This window comes from Rhamphochromis longiceps, linkage group LG17 (assembly GCF_057381845.1).
Source record: "Rhamphochromis longiceps isolate RC_006_pf linkage group LG17, R_longiceps_female_GT1.1, whole genome shotgun sequence".
In the NCBI taxonomy this organism is placed as follows: Eukaryota; Metazoa; Chordata; class Actinopteri; order Cichliformes; family Cichlidae; genus Rhamphochromis; species Rhamphochromis longiceps.
In genome coordinates this window covers 28,613,177-28,633,620 of record NC_140573.1, presented here as the reverse complement: position 1 = coordinate 28,633,620, position 20,444 = coordinate 28,613,177, and the positions used below count along the sequence as shown (strand labels likewise).

The following is a 20,444-nucleotide window of genomic DNA, read 5'->3' as shown; positions in this document are numbered from 1 at the left end:
AGTTGGAAAAAAGAACTACAAATTTGGAAAGGAATTTATTCATGTTCTTACTCATGGATGGAGTACATGGTTTAAAAAACACTGAGGAAACAGATATGAGGCGGCTGTATCAACATAAAAACATTAATACAGTTAAAAATGAATAAAAAGTTGCACGCTTAAACTTATTTCTCTACAGTTTGTACAATTAATCCATGTAACAATAGGTTCTCTCTTAATATAGTAGTTATTAAAATATCTTTACATAAAAATACATTTTTAAGTACTCTCCAGTGGAAGTCTGTTGTGGCTTATGTTTCTAAATGACACAACCATAAAGCAGCCCACAGAATATACAAATATGTCTTTGATAAGTGAATGTTGGCTCCCACAATGGCCTGTTAAGTTATTGCAAAAATAATTTACTGCATAATATGTCAGATTAGAACATGTTATAAGCACAAAACTGAAGGGGAAACAATAAAAACAAAAATTAAAAAACAAATACTAAATTAAGTTAAAGGATATTTCTTACTATACTATATAATTGTATAATGTTGCGTTTGATTGCAAAAGAAAACCCACCAAGAAAAAAAGAAAGAAAAAAAGAGAGAATAGAGTTTAATTTATTCAAAACACATTCTTTTCTTTTATTTAAGTTGTAGCGAGATTCAAATGGACAAAAGAGAAAGAAAAATATTACAGATTTGTTTTATTAATCATGAATAAACTTTATTATACACAACTCTAAATTTCAGTTGGTCTTAGTCAGATGTGTTTTTAATTAAATCCTGCAACACTGTGCTCGCTGCCACGCTGCCATCACTTTATATCTTAGTGTGCAATTCAAATATATACTTATTACAATATTTTTCCCCCTTAACTCTCAACTCGCGTTTTTAAAATGTCTGTGATCATATTTGTCCGTTGACTTCTGTCTGGGCCTCGAACGATTCATCAGACAGGTTGGCAGCCTCCAACTGATGCTCCAGACTTTCATCATCGCCTCTATTCTGATCAACTCTTATCTTAAACTTAGTGATGAACTCATTACTGGCCAGCGCGTCCTCCTTTTTAGGGCATGTGGGCTTTGATAACAGCCGGCTTTCCAGTCGCTCTGCAAAGAAAATTCACAAAACATTTCTTATTTGGTAAGCTTGTTAACAAATTTTAGTTCAGTTTTGCTGAAAGTTATAGCATGCATCAGGTAAGAAGCAATTGGTTTTTAAAAAGCATATACATTCCCCAAAACATTTTTATTATGTGCATTTTGGAGAATAAAAGATTGTACACAATTTCCCTTTTTAAAGTAAAAAGATTATTAAGTCTAATTCTTACTTATTCAGTAGATTAAAGTATTGAAACATCATTATTCATAAAATATGCACATTACAAAATTAAAGTTATTCAAAAATTACTCAAGTACTTACTCCAATACTCACATTATTCAAGTAAATGTAATTTTTGCCAATGTAATGTCACATAAAATCTTAATCTGAATAAGGGATTTGAACCCCACTGTCACGGCCAGGGGATCAGCAGGCCGCTGACTAGTAGTGTTCTCTCTCTTGCTCTCTCGCCAGGGCGGAACTCATGGTGGGTTCACGCCCTCGGCCCACGCCCCTCTTAAGAGGAAACACCTGGGCCTCATCAGTGCAGCCAACATTTAAGCCAGGGAGTGGCTTCTACTCATCGCTGGATCGTTGTGTGTGACTCGCGTCAGTGCAGCCCGGCTCTGAGCAAGTTCTCATTTGCTTCCCTGTGCAAAACCTCTAACGTGTGTTTCCTTCTGTACATAGATCCCCTGGACCCGACTCTGCATTCCCCGAGCAGATTCCCTTTTTGTGTGAGTGTTTGGAGAGAGAGTCAGAAGAGGAGCAAGTGTCTTTTCCCTACCTGGATTTCCCCGGAGCCTTTTCCCTGTCACCGCTTTGTATATAGCACTATCCCCTGCACTGTTTGTACTGTGCATGCGGTTATTTTTCGTTTTAAGATTTCCGTGTTTAAATCATAATAAGATTTAGTTTTAATTTTTTTTTCTTTTTTTCTTTTTTTCTTCTCGCCTGTCCCATTTGGTTCTTTAGCCGTCAGAATTGTTGTCTGAAGACCAACAAGGATACCCAATGGATTTACTTTGCCAAATGGATCATCGTGGCATTGCCGTATTGGTCCATTTGGTCGATCTTTGTTTTTATTATTTATTATATTTTATTTTCAGATGTTACAGACGGGACAGACATGAGTGAGAGATAGGAAAGGGAGAAAGAGGAAGGAAAGGAAAAACAGAAGGGGAGAGGGACAGTGAGAAAGGGGGGGAGAAAAAAAATAAAAATCTCCTGGATCACCTGTTGAGAGAAGAATAGAAAACAAGCAAAAAAAGACAAAAAAAAAAACAAAGCAACACCATCGCATTAATCTAGCTAAGTGTAAACAGCAGTAAATACTAAATATTCAATGTTGTTGTGCAGCACGCAGGACAGATGTGCTTCGAAGTAGCAGCCAAGAAAGGTGTAATTTGGGTCTACGAGCAGTGAACACCCGTGTGCATACCTGTGTGGATCAGCGCGCTTGTATTCCAAAGGTTTCTCCATGTAACGATCTGCTAGGGAGTGTGGGGGGGCCACAGCCCCGTCCTCCAGGGTGTGAAGCAGCCTTAATTAGTTTTAATTTTACTTGTTTACTAGTTTTAATTAACTTGAGGTGAGTCAGATTCTTTCATTCAAGTCACTGAATTAATCTCTTGACATGTTTGGGGGTAGGTGCCTTTTGTAGCATTTTAATGCAATTATCTGACAGATTATATGGTCTACACTGTTATTAACTATACTAACACTCTGTTCCTGAAGTCTGTACCGCAAAGAGGCAAAGTGAATACCGCACCTGCAGGAGTAATGGGGGTCATCAGTCGGTTCAGCTGGATGTTCCAGTGCCGTACATGTTGACTGGCATTCCTCAGCCTCTCCTGGACCTCCTGGAAACAAAAATCATGCAGGCATCTTCATCAGTGTTGTTTTAGAAGAGCACTAAATAAGATGCTGCTCACAAAGCCAGTCAAAACAAACTTGCTCACCTCCAGACGCTGGTGACTTCTTTGGCGAGATGCCTGCAGATCCTGGAGCTCCTGAGAGGCAGAGTTGAGGGCTGAGGGGGTGTCCTCATCGGGACTGCCATCTGACAGCTCCTGTATGGGGCTGAGGTTTTGCATTGTACGTTGCTGCTCCTGGAGGAGCTGGAAATGTTTCCTCTTTTCATCTTCAGCCTGCAGCAACCTGAAGGAGGGGAAAAAGGGAAGAAGCAACTGAAAATGTTAATACTTCTCATGGATATCTCAGATCTCCATCACAAATAAAATAATAAAGGGCCATAATAAGAGTTAGAAATCCATTGTTACCGCTCAAGCTCCAGTCTGGCCCTCTCCTCCTCCAGCCGAGCCTGGATCTCCATATTAAGGGCAACTTCCAGCTGCTGCTGTGTCAGCTCCAGCTCCCTGATCCTCTTCTTCTGTTGTTCAGCCTCCTTTTCCTTCACCTGCATCTCAGCCTGCATGCTGTCTTTTATCTATGCACACACACACAGCTACATAAACAGATGCACCAACAGAGCGGTATAAACTGACCTATTCCTGAATCACCTTTTCCTGGACTGTCATAACCATTTTTCCAAATCATTAAAGATGTGAATTTTATAATGACAGTCAACATTTTGCTGCAGTTCTCAAAGATCAAAGTCAAGGAGAAAAGACTCTGTACATAATTGGTGTCAAGTGGAAAACTTTTTTTTTTACCATCTCAGCCTCTTTCAGCTGTCTTTCCAGTTCCATCTGCACCTCCCTCTGCTTCCTCCGCTCTCTCTCCTCTGCCTCCCTTCGGCGAGTTTCCAGTTCCCGAGCATGCTGTGAAACAGATGAAAGAGCCATTGTTTGGTTTGTGTTTTCACCTCTATCCAGCAGGTGACACTAGGCCATCAGCTTCGAGGTTCAACGTATTGTGCTTTCAGCGGTGCTCTTCTTGATAACTTGGTTGAAGTAAGTGGGTATTTGAGTTCATGTTGCTTTCCTTACAGCTGTAAGTAATCTGCTCATTCCGCTTTTGATCTTTGGCACCAACAAGTGATTTTTTTCCCAGAGAAGTGCTGCTCACAGGAGATTTCCTCTATTTCAGACCATTTTCTATAAACCGGTTAGATGGTTGTACAGTTTCTGAAATACTCAGACAAGCCTGTCCGACACAAACAACAATGCATGTTCAAAGTCATTTAAATCCCATTTGACCTTTGACCTTCAGCAGGTCATCTTATTAATGTATACATGCCTAAATGCACTGAGCTGCTGCCATGTGATAGGCTGATTAGGTATTTGACCTAATGAGCAGCTCAACAGGTGTATCTAACAAAAATGTGGCCAGTGAGTGTACATGGTACTTTTTAAATGGACAAAATGAACTGCACTGGCAGCTGCCCAGTGCCACTATGACTTAGTTAAATAATCACTACCATGGATAGTTTGGTGCATGATGTAATTAAATAAATATTACAAAAAAGATTCTTATAGCCCTCACTTACCTTGATAATGTTTTCAATCTCTAAGTCCTGTTTGTCTTTCTCTTTTTCTGTCTTCTCTGTCTCATGGATAGTCGAGTCATCAGATTGGCTGCCCCTGCTGCTGCAGCTGCTGCGGGCGCTCCGGCTGCGTTCCCGCTGACTGTTTTCCCGCTGGATCCGTCTCTTCAGTTTGAGTTCATGGTGAAGGGAAGACTTTCCCTCACTCTGAAGACGGAGGGCAGTCTGAATGGCTGAATAGTGAAAGAATACATAAAAATAGTAATGCAATTTTGTTGCCTTGCTATAGAAAATAATATATTAAAACAATTAAAAAAACAATATATTCCTTTTATAGCTTCCCTCAGAAAAGACTTCTTGCTATGAGTTGCATCTTAGCAAACCCTCATCATCACCTTCATTATCACCTGGATCAGCTGCCACACTATCATTAATCTTTGCAGACACCACATTTGCTGCTATAAATAGAATGAACAGCCTACGAACAAAGCAAAGATACGAACTACATGTACACTTTGTTTTTACATGAGAAAGCCATGGCAGCATTCTTTCATGAAAAAAAAAAAGATGCGTCTCAGTGTTACAAGGCAGAGCTGTAAAAAAAATAGTTATGTCCACTTTAACCCAAACTTTGTACTTCTTTGTCTTTTTTTGTAGAAGAGGTGTTTTGTGCCCCTCTGTCAGTGACCTCTTTTCAAATTACCAAGCTGTCTGAACCTATTATTCATGAAATGTGGCTCCTTATCTCAGTCACAATCGTAGGCAAACACAATTTGTTATTACAGGAAGCAGTAACTAACTAGTTAAATCTCATTTAGTATCAACAACCTCCATCACACCTTTTCTTGCAGCTGTTTAAGAGACTTGCATAACCTAAAATCATGATGCTACCTGCACCATGCTTAATAGTGTTGTGCAGTGTTTTTGGTCATTGCTTCTTTTTTCTCAACTCTTAAAACTCCTTCTGATAAAAGGAGAAAGTCCTTGATTTTCTCCATTCGTAGACAGCTGCATTCTATAATGCTTCTTGTGGAAGTTAATGGCACTGAGTCATGGTTGAAAGCAGTTTTTATATAGTTACCAGAGACCATTTTTGTGCTTTATCTCTGTCCAACACCACAGTAAATTTTAAATTAAACAATCAAGACGTGACTGAAGTGCAGACTTTCACCTTTAATTCAAAGGTTTTTGAAAAAATAATGCATTAACTCTTTAGGAATTACAGCCATTTTTATACACAGTCCTCCATTTTCAAATGCTCAAAAACACCAATTGGCTAAAAAGCAGTTTCAGTGAGTCCCCTTGTTATTTTATGACAAATAAAGCAGACATAATATCTGTAATTTTAAAGAGGAGACCCAAAGAGATATCAGTGCAAATGAAGGAGGCCATCATTAGGCTGAAAACCTAAAATACACCTATCAGAGTATAGGTAGAGATATCACTGTTAAAGTCTGTAATCAAGAGGTGCCTTCATGAATGGAAATACAGAGAGCTTACAACAAGGTCCAAAGCACTGGTTACGCTCAAGAACTGGAAGGTCAGGTTAAACATTACTAAGAATAAAAAAGAGCCTGCACAGTTATGAAAAATATTGTAAAGATGAAATTGAGTTTAACTTGGAAATGTAGACAACGTCCTCCGTCAAACATGGTGGAGACAAAGAACTGAGTCACTAGTGTTTATTGAAGGTGTGACTGCTTATAGAAGTGGCACGATGAATTGTGGAGATACTGACCCAAAACATCGAGGGAAAACTATTTTAGCATTATCGAGTCTGGCTGTAACTGTGACTTAGTCAACATTTTATAAGCTTCAGCTGACTTCTGAAAGTTTTCTTAATCATTGGCAAAAGAAACACAAATAATTAGCAACCAATGAAACACAGATTGTTTGACAAGTGGCCTCAATATATCTGAAAGATCCTGGAATTATTTATATACACTATGATAAGCTTCAGTACATTTCAACCACACTAAACCAATGAGCACACACATTGTAAGTTACACACCTTGAGTCCACTCCACTTTCTGTTTCTGGTCAGGCGCGCTCATCTCGTAGGTTTTACTATGGGTTTTCACACAGAACAGACAGCGCTTCCCCTCCCTGTCTGGAATAGACTGAAACAAAAAAATGTATGTAAGTCACAGCGTTGGTTGGTGAAGAGTTAAACATGCTGAGTTTTCCTCACTAACCTCTATGACACAGTTCTGATCCAGCTGGATCTCCCCTCTCTTGTCTTTTAAGTCCTCGCTGACATAGTAGGCCATGGAGGAGGGCTTCAGCACAAACCAGCGCTCAGTCCAATTCCTACGCACATGCCCCTTTTTCCACATGTAACCCTGCAAAACAAGGGATCAATTGAAGAACAAAGAAAGACAAAAATGTCAAGGGAGCAGTCAAATAGGCTCCAGTGACACAGCACAACTCACTCTCTTGAGAACGCTGTGATAGATCTCCAGGAACACCTCATCTAAAGCCAGGCTGAAGGCCTCAGCGCTGGTGACGCTCAGCAGCCGGCCTGCACTCATATCCTCCAGGAAGGTCCACACGGACATTCCCTCTTCCCACACTGTAGCATCCTGCGATAGTAAGTCCTCCATGGGCTTCCCATCCCACTCCTCGCTCATCGCAGTGGAGATTTTCTTGAGGAGATACTCCACCTAGAAGCATTCAAATATTTGTATACGAAACTTTTTGCACATCGCTAAAACCAAATATTAACGGCACCGACAATGCAAATACTGACTCAACACAGATTGTATTCTGTGGTTTTGGGATATCACTCTTCATGAGGAGCTCACTGAGTGACTTCTACAGAAGCCGTTTATTTTTATCTCTGTCGACAGGAAACCAAAAGCATTATGGAGGAAGTGCAGGAAGGAAGAGCCTCATTAACTAACTTACTTGCACTTGTATTTTCCTACTGAGAAAATCTTTAAACTGTCCTAACTCTGTCATCACACACAAATTATATTTCTTTTTGGGTATTTGGGTATAGCAGTGTCTAAAAACTACAAGCGTTGCTGGTGTTTGTTCCTCTAACTCTCTTAAATTGTTTCTTTTAAATCAAAAGTGAATTGTTTAACTTTTTGTACAATGTGTGTCCATTTTTCCATTTATAGCATACAAATGACTTAAAATATAATCACTGTGGATTTGAGCCTTTTCAAGAAAGCCCTAATGAATCAGGCCTCAAGCAGTTGCCTAAAATAAAATCCTCTCCAACTTTAAGTGTTTCTACAAATTCTCAGTGAACACATTTCACTCTCCTTATTCTTCATAACTATTACCTCCTCTGGTATCATCACCAGTGGGTATCGGTCCTCTGACAGAAGGTTGAATAAACAGAAGAGCTTGAAGCAGTCCCTTTCCGATAGCAGTGTCCCCTGTGGCACCCTTCTGAAGTTCTTCTTCATGGTCATTGTCCAGCACAGGTCATCAAATTTCTCCTTATCAAACATCCCCTTTTTGACCTGGAAATGCAAAACTGGAAATGCTCTGAACTGAAACTAAAATTGCACTTTTTAAAACAGTTTTACATAAGATTATTTGTTTCCTGAGGGGTGTGTTATGAAGGAAGTTCAACACTGCCTGGCTTTCTTATCATGACACTGGTTATCATCTTTCTCGATTAACTCACGCTTTCTGCTTCAATCTCTGTGCACACTTATATAAAATGGGACTCGACTGAGCACTGCGTGCTGCAGTCAGAAGAAACGGGTTACAAAGATCTCTAAAGTTTATATAAATATAAGAGTAAAACACAACACTGCTGCTGCAAATAAGACTGACTGCTTCAGAAGATCATTAAGTTACAATAACTCAGCTACAACTCTTAACAGTGTAAAAAAAGGACTTCAGCAGCATTGGCATCAAGCATAAAAATATCACCAGCTGAGTACATGGAAAATCCTGTGACAATGTGACACACATTTCCACTGCTATGTTGCTAGTGAGGTGCACTCATTTTGTTAGATACACCTGTTTGGCTTCTCATTAACACAAATATTTAATTAGCCAGTCACATGGCAGCAGATCAATGCATTTAGGCGTGTAGATATTATTAAGTAAAGACGACCTACTGAAGTGCAAACTGAGCATCAGAATGGGGAAGAAAGATGATTTTAGTGACTTTAAATGGCATGATTGTTGGTGCCAGATAGTCTATGTCAAAAAACTGCTGATCTGCTGGGATTTCCCCACACAGCATTCTCTGGGGTTTACAGAGAATGGTCAGAAAAAGAGAAAACATTGAGTGGTAAAAAATCCCTTGACTGCTTCAACAGTGATTGAAATAACTACTCATTACAACAAAGGTATGGAGAAGAGCATCTCTGATGTACAAAACAGTCAAACATTGAAATAGATGGGCTACAGCAGCAGAAGGCCACACTTCTATCAGCTAAAACAGGAAACTGAGGCTGTAATTCACACAGGCTCACCGAAACAGGACAAAATATAATTGGGAAAATGTTTTCTGGTCTGAGGAGTTTTGATCTCTGCTGTGACAAGTATTTTTTGTTGATGTAATAGTGGTGGGAATACTTTTTTGACACACTTTTACCCCTGAGTACCAACTAAGAATCACTGAAAGATTGCAGCCTACCTGAGAGTCACTGTAAAAAGAACCCAGCTGCGCTATAAAAATTGAAAAAGTCCCAGTGATTTTCTGCCAGTACATTTTCTGTTTTTTGAGAGAGGTTTTCATAAAGTGTAAATAGTCAAATTCAACGTGTGCTTAAAAAAAATTACAGTTTTTTTTTGTTTGTTTGTTTGTTTTTGCTGACCATATCCACCCCTTTATGACCACAGTGTACACTTCCTCTGATGGATGCTTCCATGCTCCATGTCACGAAGCTCAAATAATCTCAAACTGGTTTCTGTAACATGATAAAGAGTTCACTTGAATTAAATGGCCTCCACAGCCACCAGATTTCCATCCAATAAAGTACCTTTGTGATGTAGTGGAATGGGAGATGTGCACCAACTGTGTGATGCTATCATGTCACCATAATCTCTGGGGAATGTTTCCAGCATCTTGTTGAATCTGTGCCGAAGGTTTAAGGCAGCTCTGAAGCACAGTGTGACTATTAGGCTAGCTAACACGTATTTCTTCAGCAGAGAATGTTGGGCTTTCAAAACTGAAACTCTGAACATAAACTGCCCGACCACGTTACGGTCTCAGCATAATGTCAAAAGAGAGTCGACCTTTGTGTCGCTGGAATGTCTGACTTTAAGATCACGATAGCCTGCTAACTAATCTCGCTTTGTAATCTTCATTTCTGGTTGTAAGCAATGTAACAATAGTTACAAACAAAGAAAAACCTGACAAAACAAAACCCAGGGGGTTTGACTGAACTGTTAATAAAGTACTAGCTGGAAGTATTCAGGCACAGCTAGGTTAAATTAAAGGGAAAATGTAAAATAGATATAAGGGCTATATTTTCCTCATCTCAATAAGTCCAAAACCAACAACTAGTCGGTTCTGAATTTCTTTTTAAGTTAGCCGGGTACTGTAGGTTTTTGCAAGTGTTACTCGAAACTGAGTAAATACTGCATGAAATGGGAATGTCATTCAACTGCAGATCGGCACACAGTACTGCACGACCAGCTGGCACGCAATGTAAACATAAACTTAAGTTAATGATCGTGGTAATGAAGGAGCATGAGATCGAGGGTAAAGGTACTGCTCAGTGATGTGTTCGTAAGAGTTTTGAACAACATAAATACAAGTATAACTGCAGCTGAAGGAAAACCCTTTGCATAGATTGTATTTTTTACATTACCTTATCCAGTATGTATTTGCTGAGGTAGGGCATGTAGCCATGATTAGACACTGGTCCATCATCATCATCCTGGAAATGCTGCTCCAGAGCAACGGGATCATGTGGGATGTTCAACACTGTGTACAAGTTGTGGGACAGCACCTGGAGAATTCAAACAGACATACAGCATAAGTGGATGGATAAAACTAAGCACAACTCCCGCACACTCCCTTGTTTCTTCACATATCAGCAAACAAACGCTCACAAGCACAGGCAGCTAGTCACCAGTGAGTAAGCATGTCAGGGCAGCTTTCTGCTATTTCCCTGGATTCTTCTAACCAAGAGGGGGGGTCAGTTAGGCATGTAGGGAGTGGAGGGAAAGCAAGTTAACAGGCAAAATAAAACCTACCGAGGGGAAAAGAAGGCAAAACATAATATTCGTCTTTTATTTAGAAACCCTGACAATTTTGTGTGGTATCAAGGCCATGATAAGGTTGGACTTTCACCTCCACTCTGAACAGGCTAAACGTCTGTTAATGTCTGAAAAGATCTGGATTTGAGTGCGAGCTTTTAATCTGTCTGCGTGTCTCATGTTCCTCTGATTACAACACGAATTCACGCACAGTATGCCACCACACGTACACACCACTACGTTTGAGTTCTGACTTTAGACAGAGTCGAAGTGATGACCAAAGTAAAACTGCAAGAATATAAAGCGTTTGTGTTTGTCTCTGTGCTCTCTCCAGCGGACGCCCCTCGGTCTCAGTTTCCTGATCTTAAAAACGTCTCGCACTAAAATTCTCCTTACCTTTAACTGCGACTTGGAAACTTTCCCGCACTTCTCCACGTCCAGCGACGTGAAAGCGTACCAGATGGACTTCAGGAGTTCGGATTTTAGGTCCATTTTTTGGAGACCGCCGGGGACGCGCAAAACTACATTTCCGAAGCGGTGCGCAGCGGCTTTTTACGCAGCCACGGGTGAGCGCCCGTGTGGTGAGAACAGCCAAGCAAAATGTGGAGCAGAGCACTCACTGCGGTGCAAACGACAAAGGCCCAAAGTATCAGATGTGGTGCAGACTTAAAGAGGCGGAGAGCCGAAACAAAACCTGGAGCACCACACGGTCCTCCTCCCTTCTCATAATTCAACAAAACGATTTAAAATAGTGGGGGGAAAAGCAGACATGGATAGATCTCGACAGTGTGAAAACATTTACGTGATGATTTCACACTACATGTATTCACAGAACTGTATCTAAGGTATTTCTCCTGATAGGGTGGGCTCCAGAATTCCTCAACGCACTGCCAAAAACCAAAACCAAAGAGGAGGAATCCTGTTATCAGATTCAGGAGACTTGCTAAAGGACACACCCACCTTGGTAAAGAGCCCAAGGACACATTTGTTTGAGTAGGTTAAAAATCTTAAAGGTTTGGGGGTGCCACAATATGTAGCCTGTGGCAAGGCTGAAGCACTTGAGCTTAATATTAGTAGTAGCAGTAAATGTTTTATTATTTAGCTCAGTGACTACGGATTATTTTTCCACTTTTCATGTTGTGTTTATGTGCATAACTTGCACACATTGCAGACATTTATTTTTGTACCTGATGAGCCTTTGATTTCATGCAATGGCGTTAAAAAATCGTGTATGCTGGGTTCAGACCTTTGATTCAATTCAAATGGACTAGAAATAGAGCATAAAAAGTTTGGCGTTTGTCTGAATTCAGGTGTCTAAATCTCTCTCAGAGCTCCTCTTTGGTTTGATTAAACTGGAGGTGGAGGCATGGCCTAACCTCGGGCAAAATAGAATACAACAAGCACAGCCTAATCAGACAGAAACCTTATTAGAGCACAATGTAGGCTAATCAATAGCATAATTAGGTCATGAAAATGGTTGTCATTGTTCAGAGGTCATAGCCTAAAGTCTCTCTACATCTAACAGTCATAGATGTTGGTTTTAAGGTAAATGTGGGGGTAAAGTATGAAAGACTTGATCACAATTTCTATTTCCATAATTTATTATTTTGTGCTCCATTGACCAATCAATGCTGGCTCAGGGTGCTCTGTTTCATCACCCTCAGCTGTGCATATGCTGCATATGCTGCACTCTGTTATCTCCCTTCAAGGGCAGATCTAATCACCATCGTCTCAGGTGCACAGCAGAAATGAGATGTCACTCAGTTAGCAATAATTCAGATTTACGTGGCCAGAGGTCCCAGCCATGATCTACTTCTCAATGCAATGAGAATTTCCTGCTCTGGCACACCTCCAGCATGACCTTCCCAACGAAATAAAGACATAGAGCTGCTTCTATAGCTCTTTAAAATGCATGCAAAAGGTTCCCACATTAAAGATGAAGGCTATAAATCAACATTAAAGAGAAAGAAAAACACATTAGAACCCCAAAGAGCTTCACAACATGTTTATTATGCATCAATTCTTCATTACCAGAATTTATACATTTAACATAATCGAGGGTAGAAGACTGTGGCAATCAACATTATATCACATATTTAGGCAAGTGTTTTCTTTGTTTATTGTTTACATAAATAGTTTACAGTGTAGGTCATGCTTGCTTGCAGAGCTGGTAATCATATACCAGTTATGCATTATTAAATAGGGAACGTTTATCATATTAAGAACAATAAAAAGGAAGAAATTTGGAGATGCACCATAATGAGAAGGCTGAAAGGGTTTCATATAATTTCAGTGCATAGTAATACTAAAACATGTACAATAAAACACATTCACATTCATCTTATTGAAATACTTTCTTTATAAGGTTGCATATGTCTCACAAGTATAATGCTAAGCTAAAAATCTAAGAAGAAGAGCAAGACAAATGTTTATATAACCCAACTTTTTGCTGTTGCTTGTTGTTTCATGCCAGTAGTGCGTGTTTCTAGTCATACCTTTCAATGATGTGCTTTGGAACAACACAGTGACATCTGGAAGAAACTGATCGAAAGCAGTCATAATTGAATAAACTCTCTAACCAAAGCTCTCGACACAGTGGAAATTAGTACGCACTACTGGGTGTAAAAACAACACAAAATACCAGACAGTAATATTAATCTCTTTTTAAAGCACCAAAACCAGCACAGAGTGATCTCTGAGATGGGAAAACGAAATGAAGTAGATACAAACATCTGTGAGCACAGCCAGACTAAACGATCAAAGTGGAAAACAGCTGGTGAACATTCCTGTGCATTTAGGACTGAGGTGTGCCAGAGGTGAAAAGGTCCAAGGATCAAGTATGTAACACAGAGAGGTATATTATTTCATGCCATCATTTAAATATTTCTTAATTAATTCATACAGCAAAAAGGAGAAAATGTCTCACTGTACTGCCACCGGGTGAGATCTGAAGTCTGTTACGCAAACCCAGTTGTTCCTACGCTGTTGCATGTAGCACAAAAAACATTACATGAGAAGACAACCTCCATTATTCATGCTGAGGCCAGTGAGTGTAATACAGCTGCAAAGGCAAAAGTGACGCACAAAAGTAGTAACTTGACTGAAACCGCTGAAGGATAATATAAGAACATCATTAAAGTTGCAATATGCATTTTTTCCTGTAATACTTCATTTTAAAGTAAATATTAACTACACAATGATCAGTTTGGTAATCTATAGAGTGCTCAGCCCCAAGGTATTAAATTTTTCAGGAAAATGCCCGATTTTGCAATGCAAAGAGGAAAAAGAGCATATTGACTTCCCTGGCATCTATCTGTAGCTTCCCTCATCTAGCTGTAAAGAAGGACAGTGAAGGAATTTAAGCAATGTGCTGGATTTCTGAACACAAGTTTGGACCTTTGACTGTTTTGTCAAAGAATCACGTGTCATATGTTTGAGTAACTTTTAGTGTTATATAAGTCCTACAAATTCCTGGGGGTTTTCAAACTTCCCAACTCTATTAAACCCAAATGGCCAATCCACCAGCTAGCCTTATTAATTAAGTATTAATGTGCTACTACACGTCCATGCTGTCTCGGTGCCAGTTTATTGGCTAACAGACAAGCCAGGGCAATGCCTCCAATCTGTGTGAAGGCCAACCCCAGCACAGTAGCAGCAATATGGAAGACATTGTCATTGACCAAGCTGAAGACTTTGCGGAAGCAGCCATGCGGATGGATCCCCGCGGCAGCCACACCGTCACCGTCATCTGCCAGAAGAGGCCGATTCTTGCAACCCTTTCGCCTCACGCAGCAGCTGTCGGGCAAGGACACCGAGGTGCCGTTCTCAATGGGCAGGAAGTTCATATGCTGGATAGCCCAGTCAGACACAAGCCAGTCGCGCCAACCGTCAGCTCCACAACACTTCAGAGCCCTCTGAAGGCTGTCTAGAGCATCAGCACGGCCTTCATCCTCTGTGTAGCCCGCCACTGCTCGCTGTAAACCGCTGCGAAATCCACCGGCAATTTCTTCACGGTAGAAGAGGCCCGAGAGTCCTGCTGCCAAACCGGCTACAAGTGCAGCAAGCTGAAAGAAGCCGTAAGCCCTTAGCACGCAAGGCAGGTTTGCAGCCACCCCCAGGCAACCCAGGAAGCCCCATGCTGTGATGGCCGCACCTGTGGACAGAAGGATGAGCGGGGCATTGGGGTAGCGGTTGGCGGAGAGCATCATGTAGTCTGCCAGGGAAATTTGAGCCCACACGCCCAGTGTGAAGATAGCCAGTCCAGCTGCCCAGAAGAGGCAGCTGAAGGCTAGGAGACCCAGACGCAAGAGGTGCATGACTCCCACGGAATGGCAGCAGGGTGGGCCAGCACCCACAGGTGGAGGAGCAGGGGGCGCCAGGGAGGCTTCTGAGCACACGGACAAGGAGAGACGCTGCTGTTGCTGCTGCTGCAGGCTGAGCTGCTCCTCTTGACCTTGGTATGGAGGCAGCAGGTAGCAAGGGATGGCAGAGGGTCGACGAGGAAGAGGAGGCGGAGTCAGCAAGTCAAGACTCCGTGAAGACAGTCGTCGCACAGCTAGCTGCTCATGCTCCCAGTCCAAAGCTTGTCTGCTGGGACTCGGCCGAGCCGACAGCGAGTCGTAAGGCAGTGCACTCATAATCCTGGCTTTATCTACTCACTTCTCTCTCCGTTACACTCTCCCTCTCGCCTCCTTTTTCTCCTATCAGTGCCTTCACCCTCGTCCTCCTGCAACACACACAGCCGTTCTCCCAAAGCTTTATGACTGTTTATTAATCCGCCACCAGCAAAACCATTGCCAACTGGACTGTAAATCACACTGATGGGTGCGCGTTGAGTCGTTATCTGCATCCGCAGCTGCCTTGTTTCCACCTTATTTATCTGTTTATTCTGAAGGTTTTTTCCACCTGCTTGGTCACCAGTCCTCCAAAGTCCTCCGCTGACAGTCACATCCCGACATCTGCCTGCTCGCCGCTGCCCTGATCAAGAGAAGAGGTGATTGCAGGGGGAAATGACCGAGAATCAACCAATGCACACCCTCTCTCGGTGTGGAGGAGCCATCCCTTTGACTTTTACAGTTTTCCATTTGTAGAATAAATGATTCCAGGATAAGTGCAGTAAAAGGTTATTTTTAAAAGCTTAAAAGACCCTTAGATACTACATATTGTTTTTAAAAATACAAACAAGTCTATTCTGCTTCATCAGGACTGCACTGGTATTATTATTGTAGCACAAAAACACTGATACTTATGTATTTTAATGATGTTCAGTAGAAAAAACAAACGAAAATATAAAGTGAGTAAAAGGCAAGTTAAAAATAGAAACCCACTACCTCACCCACTATTATTCTGCTTCAGTTAGTCTCCCATTAATATGACAGGGACATTTTTATTCTGGTGACTCCTGCTTGGCATGCCCTCTCCACCAATCACCTACCTGCCTAGTCAGAGCTAATGAAAACATCTCGGTTAATTAACCACATTCAACTTCCTCTTTTTATAAGGATAACCATAATACTGACATGATGACAGAGAGGGAATACCCAGAAAAAGTGGCAGGAGAAGACTGATCTCATTTTGTGGCAGTTTGGGATCTAAGCCAGTTTTGCTTTTTCTTCTTTTGTTTTTTTTTTATTTTTACACATCATTTCAAACTTCCCTGTTGAGGGTGCTTTTACATAATACAGGCTTATTTTTTTAAATCAAAATTTCTGGAAGAGCCTTGGCCTTTTTAGTAATGAGCCTCTGAATTGTCCTAGAAATCTTTGCAGAGATAATGTTTCCCTAATGCTGATTTTTTTTTTTTTTTTTTTTTAATTCTTTAAATCTTAGAGAAATTGTTTTGGTGTTTGAAATACTTTTACCAAAGTATAAAAAATTACAAAAGCTGTGGACTACATCCAAAAAGAAAAAAAAAAGATTTGAATATCGTTGAATGTCGTTCTACTTTTATGAAATTTTAGTGGGACTGGGATAAAGTGAGACTGACTGGTGACTTCAAACATTGTGTAATTTATAGGATGTTAAAAATGGCCAAAAATCTACACACCACTTACTTCTTATAAAATATAAATCTTTTCATGTTTTCGACCATCACGCCAAGTGGCCATCTGCACGCAGAGAGAAACATAACACAGCCAATCTCAGATCTCCTGGGATCTGTGGTGAGCGCAGGAATGTGACACGTTTTGCCACGGCTGCCGAGGCGAGCTGTGTGGTGTTGGAGGAAAGGAGGACCCAAAATGCAGGTGATGACTCATGATTCGAGTGATGTTTATTTACAGGGTGGTGTAGTGGCAAATAGGCAGTGAGGGATGACAGGGAACTAAAGAAACCTAAACTGGAAAAACGAAATAACAAACCTGAGAACATAAGAAACGGGGAGCGAGGCAAAGAGCCGCAGACAAGGGACAGGACAACGTGGAACACAGACGAACCGGCAACAGGCAGGAGAACACACAGGGCTTAAATACACACAGCAGTAATCAGGGGATGAGAGACAGGAGGGCAACACACCTGGAAGAAGTCAGAGCTGACGGGACAGGGGAAACGTAAACTGAACACACTCACACGAGACAGGGACTTTCAGAATAAAACAGGAAACTCAGACACAGAGAACCAGACATGACACTGAACTAACTAAACAGACAGATTCACAAACAGACAGTGTGACACCATAGACCAGGGGTGTGCAATCTCAGTCCACAAGGGCCGGTGTCCCTGCAGGTTTTAGATCTCACCTTGGGTCAACACACCTGAATCACATGATTAGTTCTTTACCAGGCCTCTGGGGAACTTCAGGACATGTTGAGGAGCTAATTTAGCCATTTAAATCAGCTGTGTTGGTTCGAGGACACATCTAAAACCTGCAGGGACACCGGCCCTCGTGGACTGAGATTGCCCACCCCTGCCATAGACAGACAGAACACAGAAGTGGGACCAGGGTAAGCACAGAACAGTAACCTAACAACTGGCAAATCATAACAGAATACATACTCAGGATAAACAAAAGCATAAAGAAACACAAAACACTGAGTCGGCAGACTCAGGACCATGACATGTTTACGCTTTTACAGATACCTTTGTTTGGGAATTATCCACAGACCAAATTAAAGAGGGGCTAGGCCACACTGATTAAAAAACAAAACAAAACAAGTATTAGTGTTCATTTTCAAGTCAAAACTTGAAATTCTATTTTAAGAATAAAGTGGAAATAATGAAATTAGAAAGAAAGTCTTGTCACGGTCTGGGTGCGCAAATCATGTGGAGTAAGGATGAGGACCCAAAATTTGAGTCCCAAATGCAGATAAAGAGGCTGAAACTGAATCTTAACAAAAGGTAAGCTGAGACTAGAGTAACTAACTTCAACTGGGTGAAATTAAACACTAAGGGTGTGGTACATAAAGAACATAGAAAAACCTAAAACCTGGAACATAGAAGGAGCCAGACAGGCAAAAAATGCACTAAAGGACAAAGGAAAACTGACACTATATAACAAATTTCCCACATGTGGGACTAATAAAAGTTATCTTATCTTATATTCACATCAGGGTGATATAGGGAAGTGGAAACACAGGGGAACAAAGCTGGAATTAATAGACATAACGAGATGAGGGAAGCAAAATTGAACACACTGAACACAGGGCAAGAGACTAGCACGATAAAACAGAAAACACACTGAGAAGAAGACACGCTTGACACTGGGGCAGATATAAGAACAAAACAGACGAGAGAAAAGTAGGACCAAACGAGATAAAACATGAAGACATGAGTGTCTAAACATGAAGAGCGGAACACAGGGGAGGTATGGCAACAGAAACCTGAAGATTAGAAAATGTACATTGCTAACATTAGCTAAGCTGGCTAATCAAGTTGTTTCACAAATTCATCTACATGAGGCATTTTGTAGAGCGTATAGCAACCATGGCAGTTGTTTGACTTAGAACATCAGGTTAAATCTCCACATTTGGACTTTTTTCTCAGAAAAATTTCAACCGTATTCTCAAAATGAACACTAAGATTTTTTTTCTTAATTCGGCTCTAATGCTCAGCTGCAGATGTCACTCATTGCTTTTACATATTTCGACTCTTTAGTGTTAGCATTTTAGCTATCACTTTGTTGTGTTTTTGAACCATGAAGTGACCATATTAGGATGAAAGAGTGGAGTGCTATAATACGCGCTAATGCTAGCAATCTTTAACTTTAGCGGTACAAAGCACAGATACACAGACAGCATCTGCTAAGTAGGGCTAGAATTTCACTCACCACTAGTGAAGCTTTTTGGATGGTCTGGACCACAAAGTAAGCATCATATATGCCATTACTAAAGGACGACAACACCACATACAAGTAAGAAAGTTCCAGGTCAGTCACTTAGAGTGTTATATAAACAATTTCTAAATTTACTTTATTTAGAATCACTTGATCAAAGTTAATTATGATCATTTTTTGACCTTATAATGTGAATCTGCTTAATCAATGGTCATGGCAATTTGCATATTAATGATAAAGGAACTGACCTCACAGACCATTGTTCATTGAGTAGACTAGGTTCAGTTGTTGTGCAAATGTCCTGTTTCTAAGATTGGGGAAACCTGCAGTCAGCTGAGACTGAAGAAGATTCTCCCACTGAAAACGCTACATCCAGATGTATAGAACGAACCTTTTGGGATTTACTTACCTGGATGATTGAGCATGCATCAAGACGCGGCTCTGCTTACCAATTCTTCTGTTTTTTTGGTGGGAAAAGAGAGAGAGAAAAAAAGAAGAAAAGAATCAAGAACAAAAAACAGTATAATTAAAAATAAATAAATAAATAAATTAGGTACAACAACATCTCAACAGAGATAAATGGTACTAATATAGCAATATATTATAATGTAATAATATACAGTTCTCCTTTTGAACATGCTTTTTCGAACATCAACAGTTTTCAAGATATCATTGTCAAATTTTATGTGACGGTAGATACAACACTGATTTAATTTTGGGAAAATTGGTCAAAGGTCAAGGTCAAAATCAATAAAAACTTTATATTACCCACACAGAACAAACAGCACACAGCTAGAGGGAGAACACAACAAAGAGCGAGGGAAGTCTGAGACAATATATACACCGAGGGTAATGAGGAAACAGGAAGTTATAAAGCTTACACTAATTACAGACTAAAGAGACAGGGAAAGCAAAATGGAACACGGTGCACATAGGCCTATCAAAATATAACAGGAAGACACTAATACTGAGACCAGCACTAACATATGGAAACTTGACACAAAGACAGAAGTTAAAACAGAAAGAGACGAGACTAAAAAAAATAGAAGAGGAATACCAAAAGGGAATTAACCAATCAATCAACTAAGCAATCAGAAAACTAACGGCACAGAAAACAGGATTCATCATAAGCCCAGGAAAATAAATATAACACTATAACCAGAAGACATAATAATACACAATATAGAGACCACAACATCAAAAATACTAAACCAGAAACCCCCAAATATTCAAGAAGCTCAAAAACAGGGACCAAGGAAATTTCATTATCCACTGTTGCATTGATATGACAGCATATATTTTTCTTGGTGCACAGGAGGGCAAATCAGATTTATGAGAGAGATCAGGCTTTTGCCACACTTAATTTGTGGCAACCCACCCATGACACCCACAAGAACAAAGAGGCTACATGTATGGAGGCGGTTCACAGTCTGAGATTGTGTTCTTAAGAGTTCTTCTG

General features: G+C 40.6%; 2 protein-coding genes across 2 annotated transcripts; both read right to left on the bottom strand.

Annotated features, from left to right (window-relative positions):
* Positions 1-22: 22 nt before the first annotated feature.
* Positions 23-11,626, bottom strand: LOC146649865 (differentially expressed in FDCP 6 homolog). Its single transcript, XM_085387633.1, has 12 exons — positions 11,113-11,626; positions 10,326-10,466; positions 7,830-8,012; positions 6,969-7,199; positions 6,732-6,878; positions 6,548-6,656; positions 4,540-4,769; positions 3,764-3,871; positions 3,371-3,537; positions 3,050-3,248; positions 2,860-2,950; positions 23-1,096 (listed from the first exon to the last, which is right to left on the bottom strand). Exons 1-12 carry the CDS (start codon positions 11,206-11,208, stop codon positions 894-896), a joined length of 1,905 nt encoding a protein of 634 aa, XP_085243759.1. The 5' UTR covers positions 11,209-11,626; the 3' UTR covers positions 23-893.
* A 1,196-nt stretch (positions 11,627-12,822) lies between these two features.
* LOC146649864 (tetraspanin-7-like) lies at positions 12,823-20,434 on the bottom strand. Its single transcript, XM_085386676.1, has one exon. The coding sequence runs from the start codon at positions 15,351-15,353 to the stop codon at positions 14,262-14,264; it is 1,092 nt and encodes a 363-aa protein (XP_085242802.1). The 5' UTR covers positions 15,354-20,434; the 3' UTR covers positions 12,823-14,261.
* Positions 20,435-20,444: the final 10 nt, after the last annotated feature.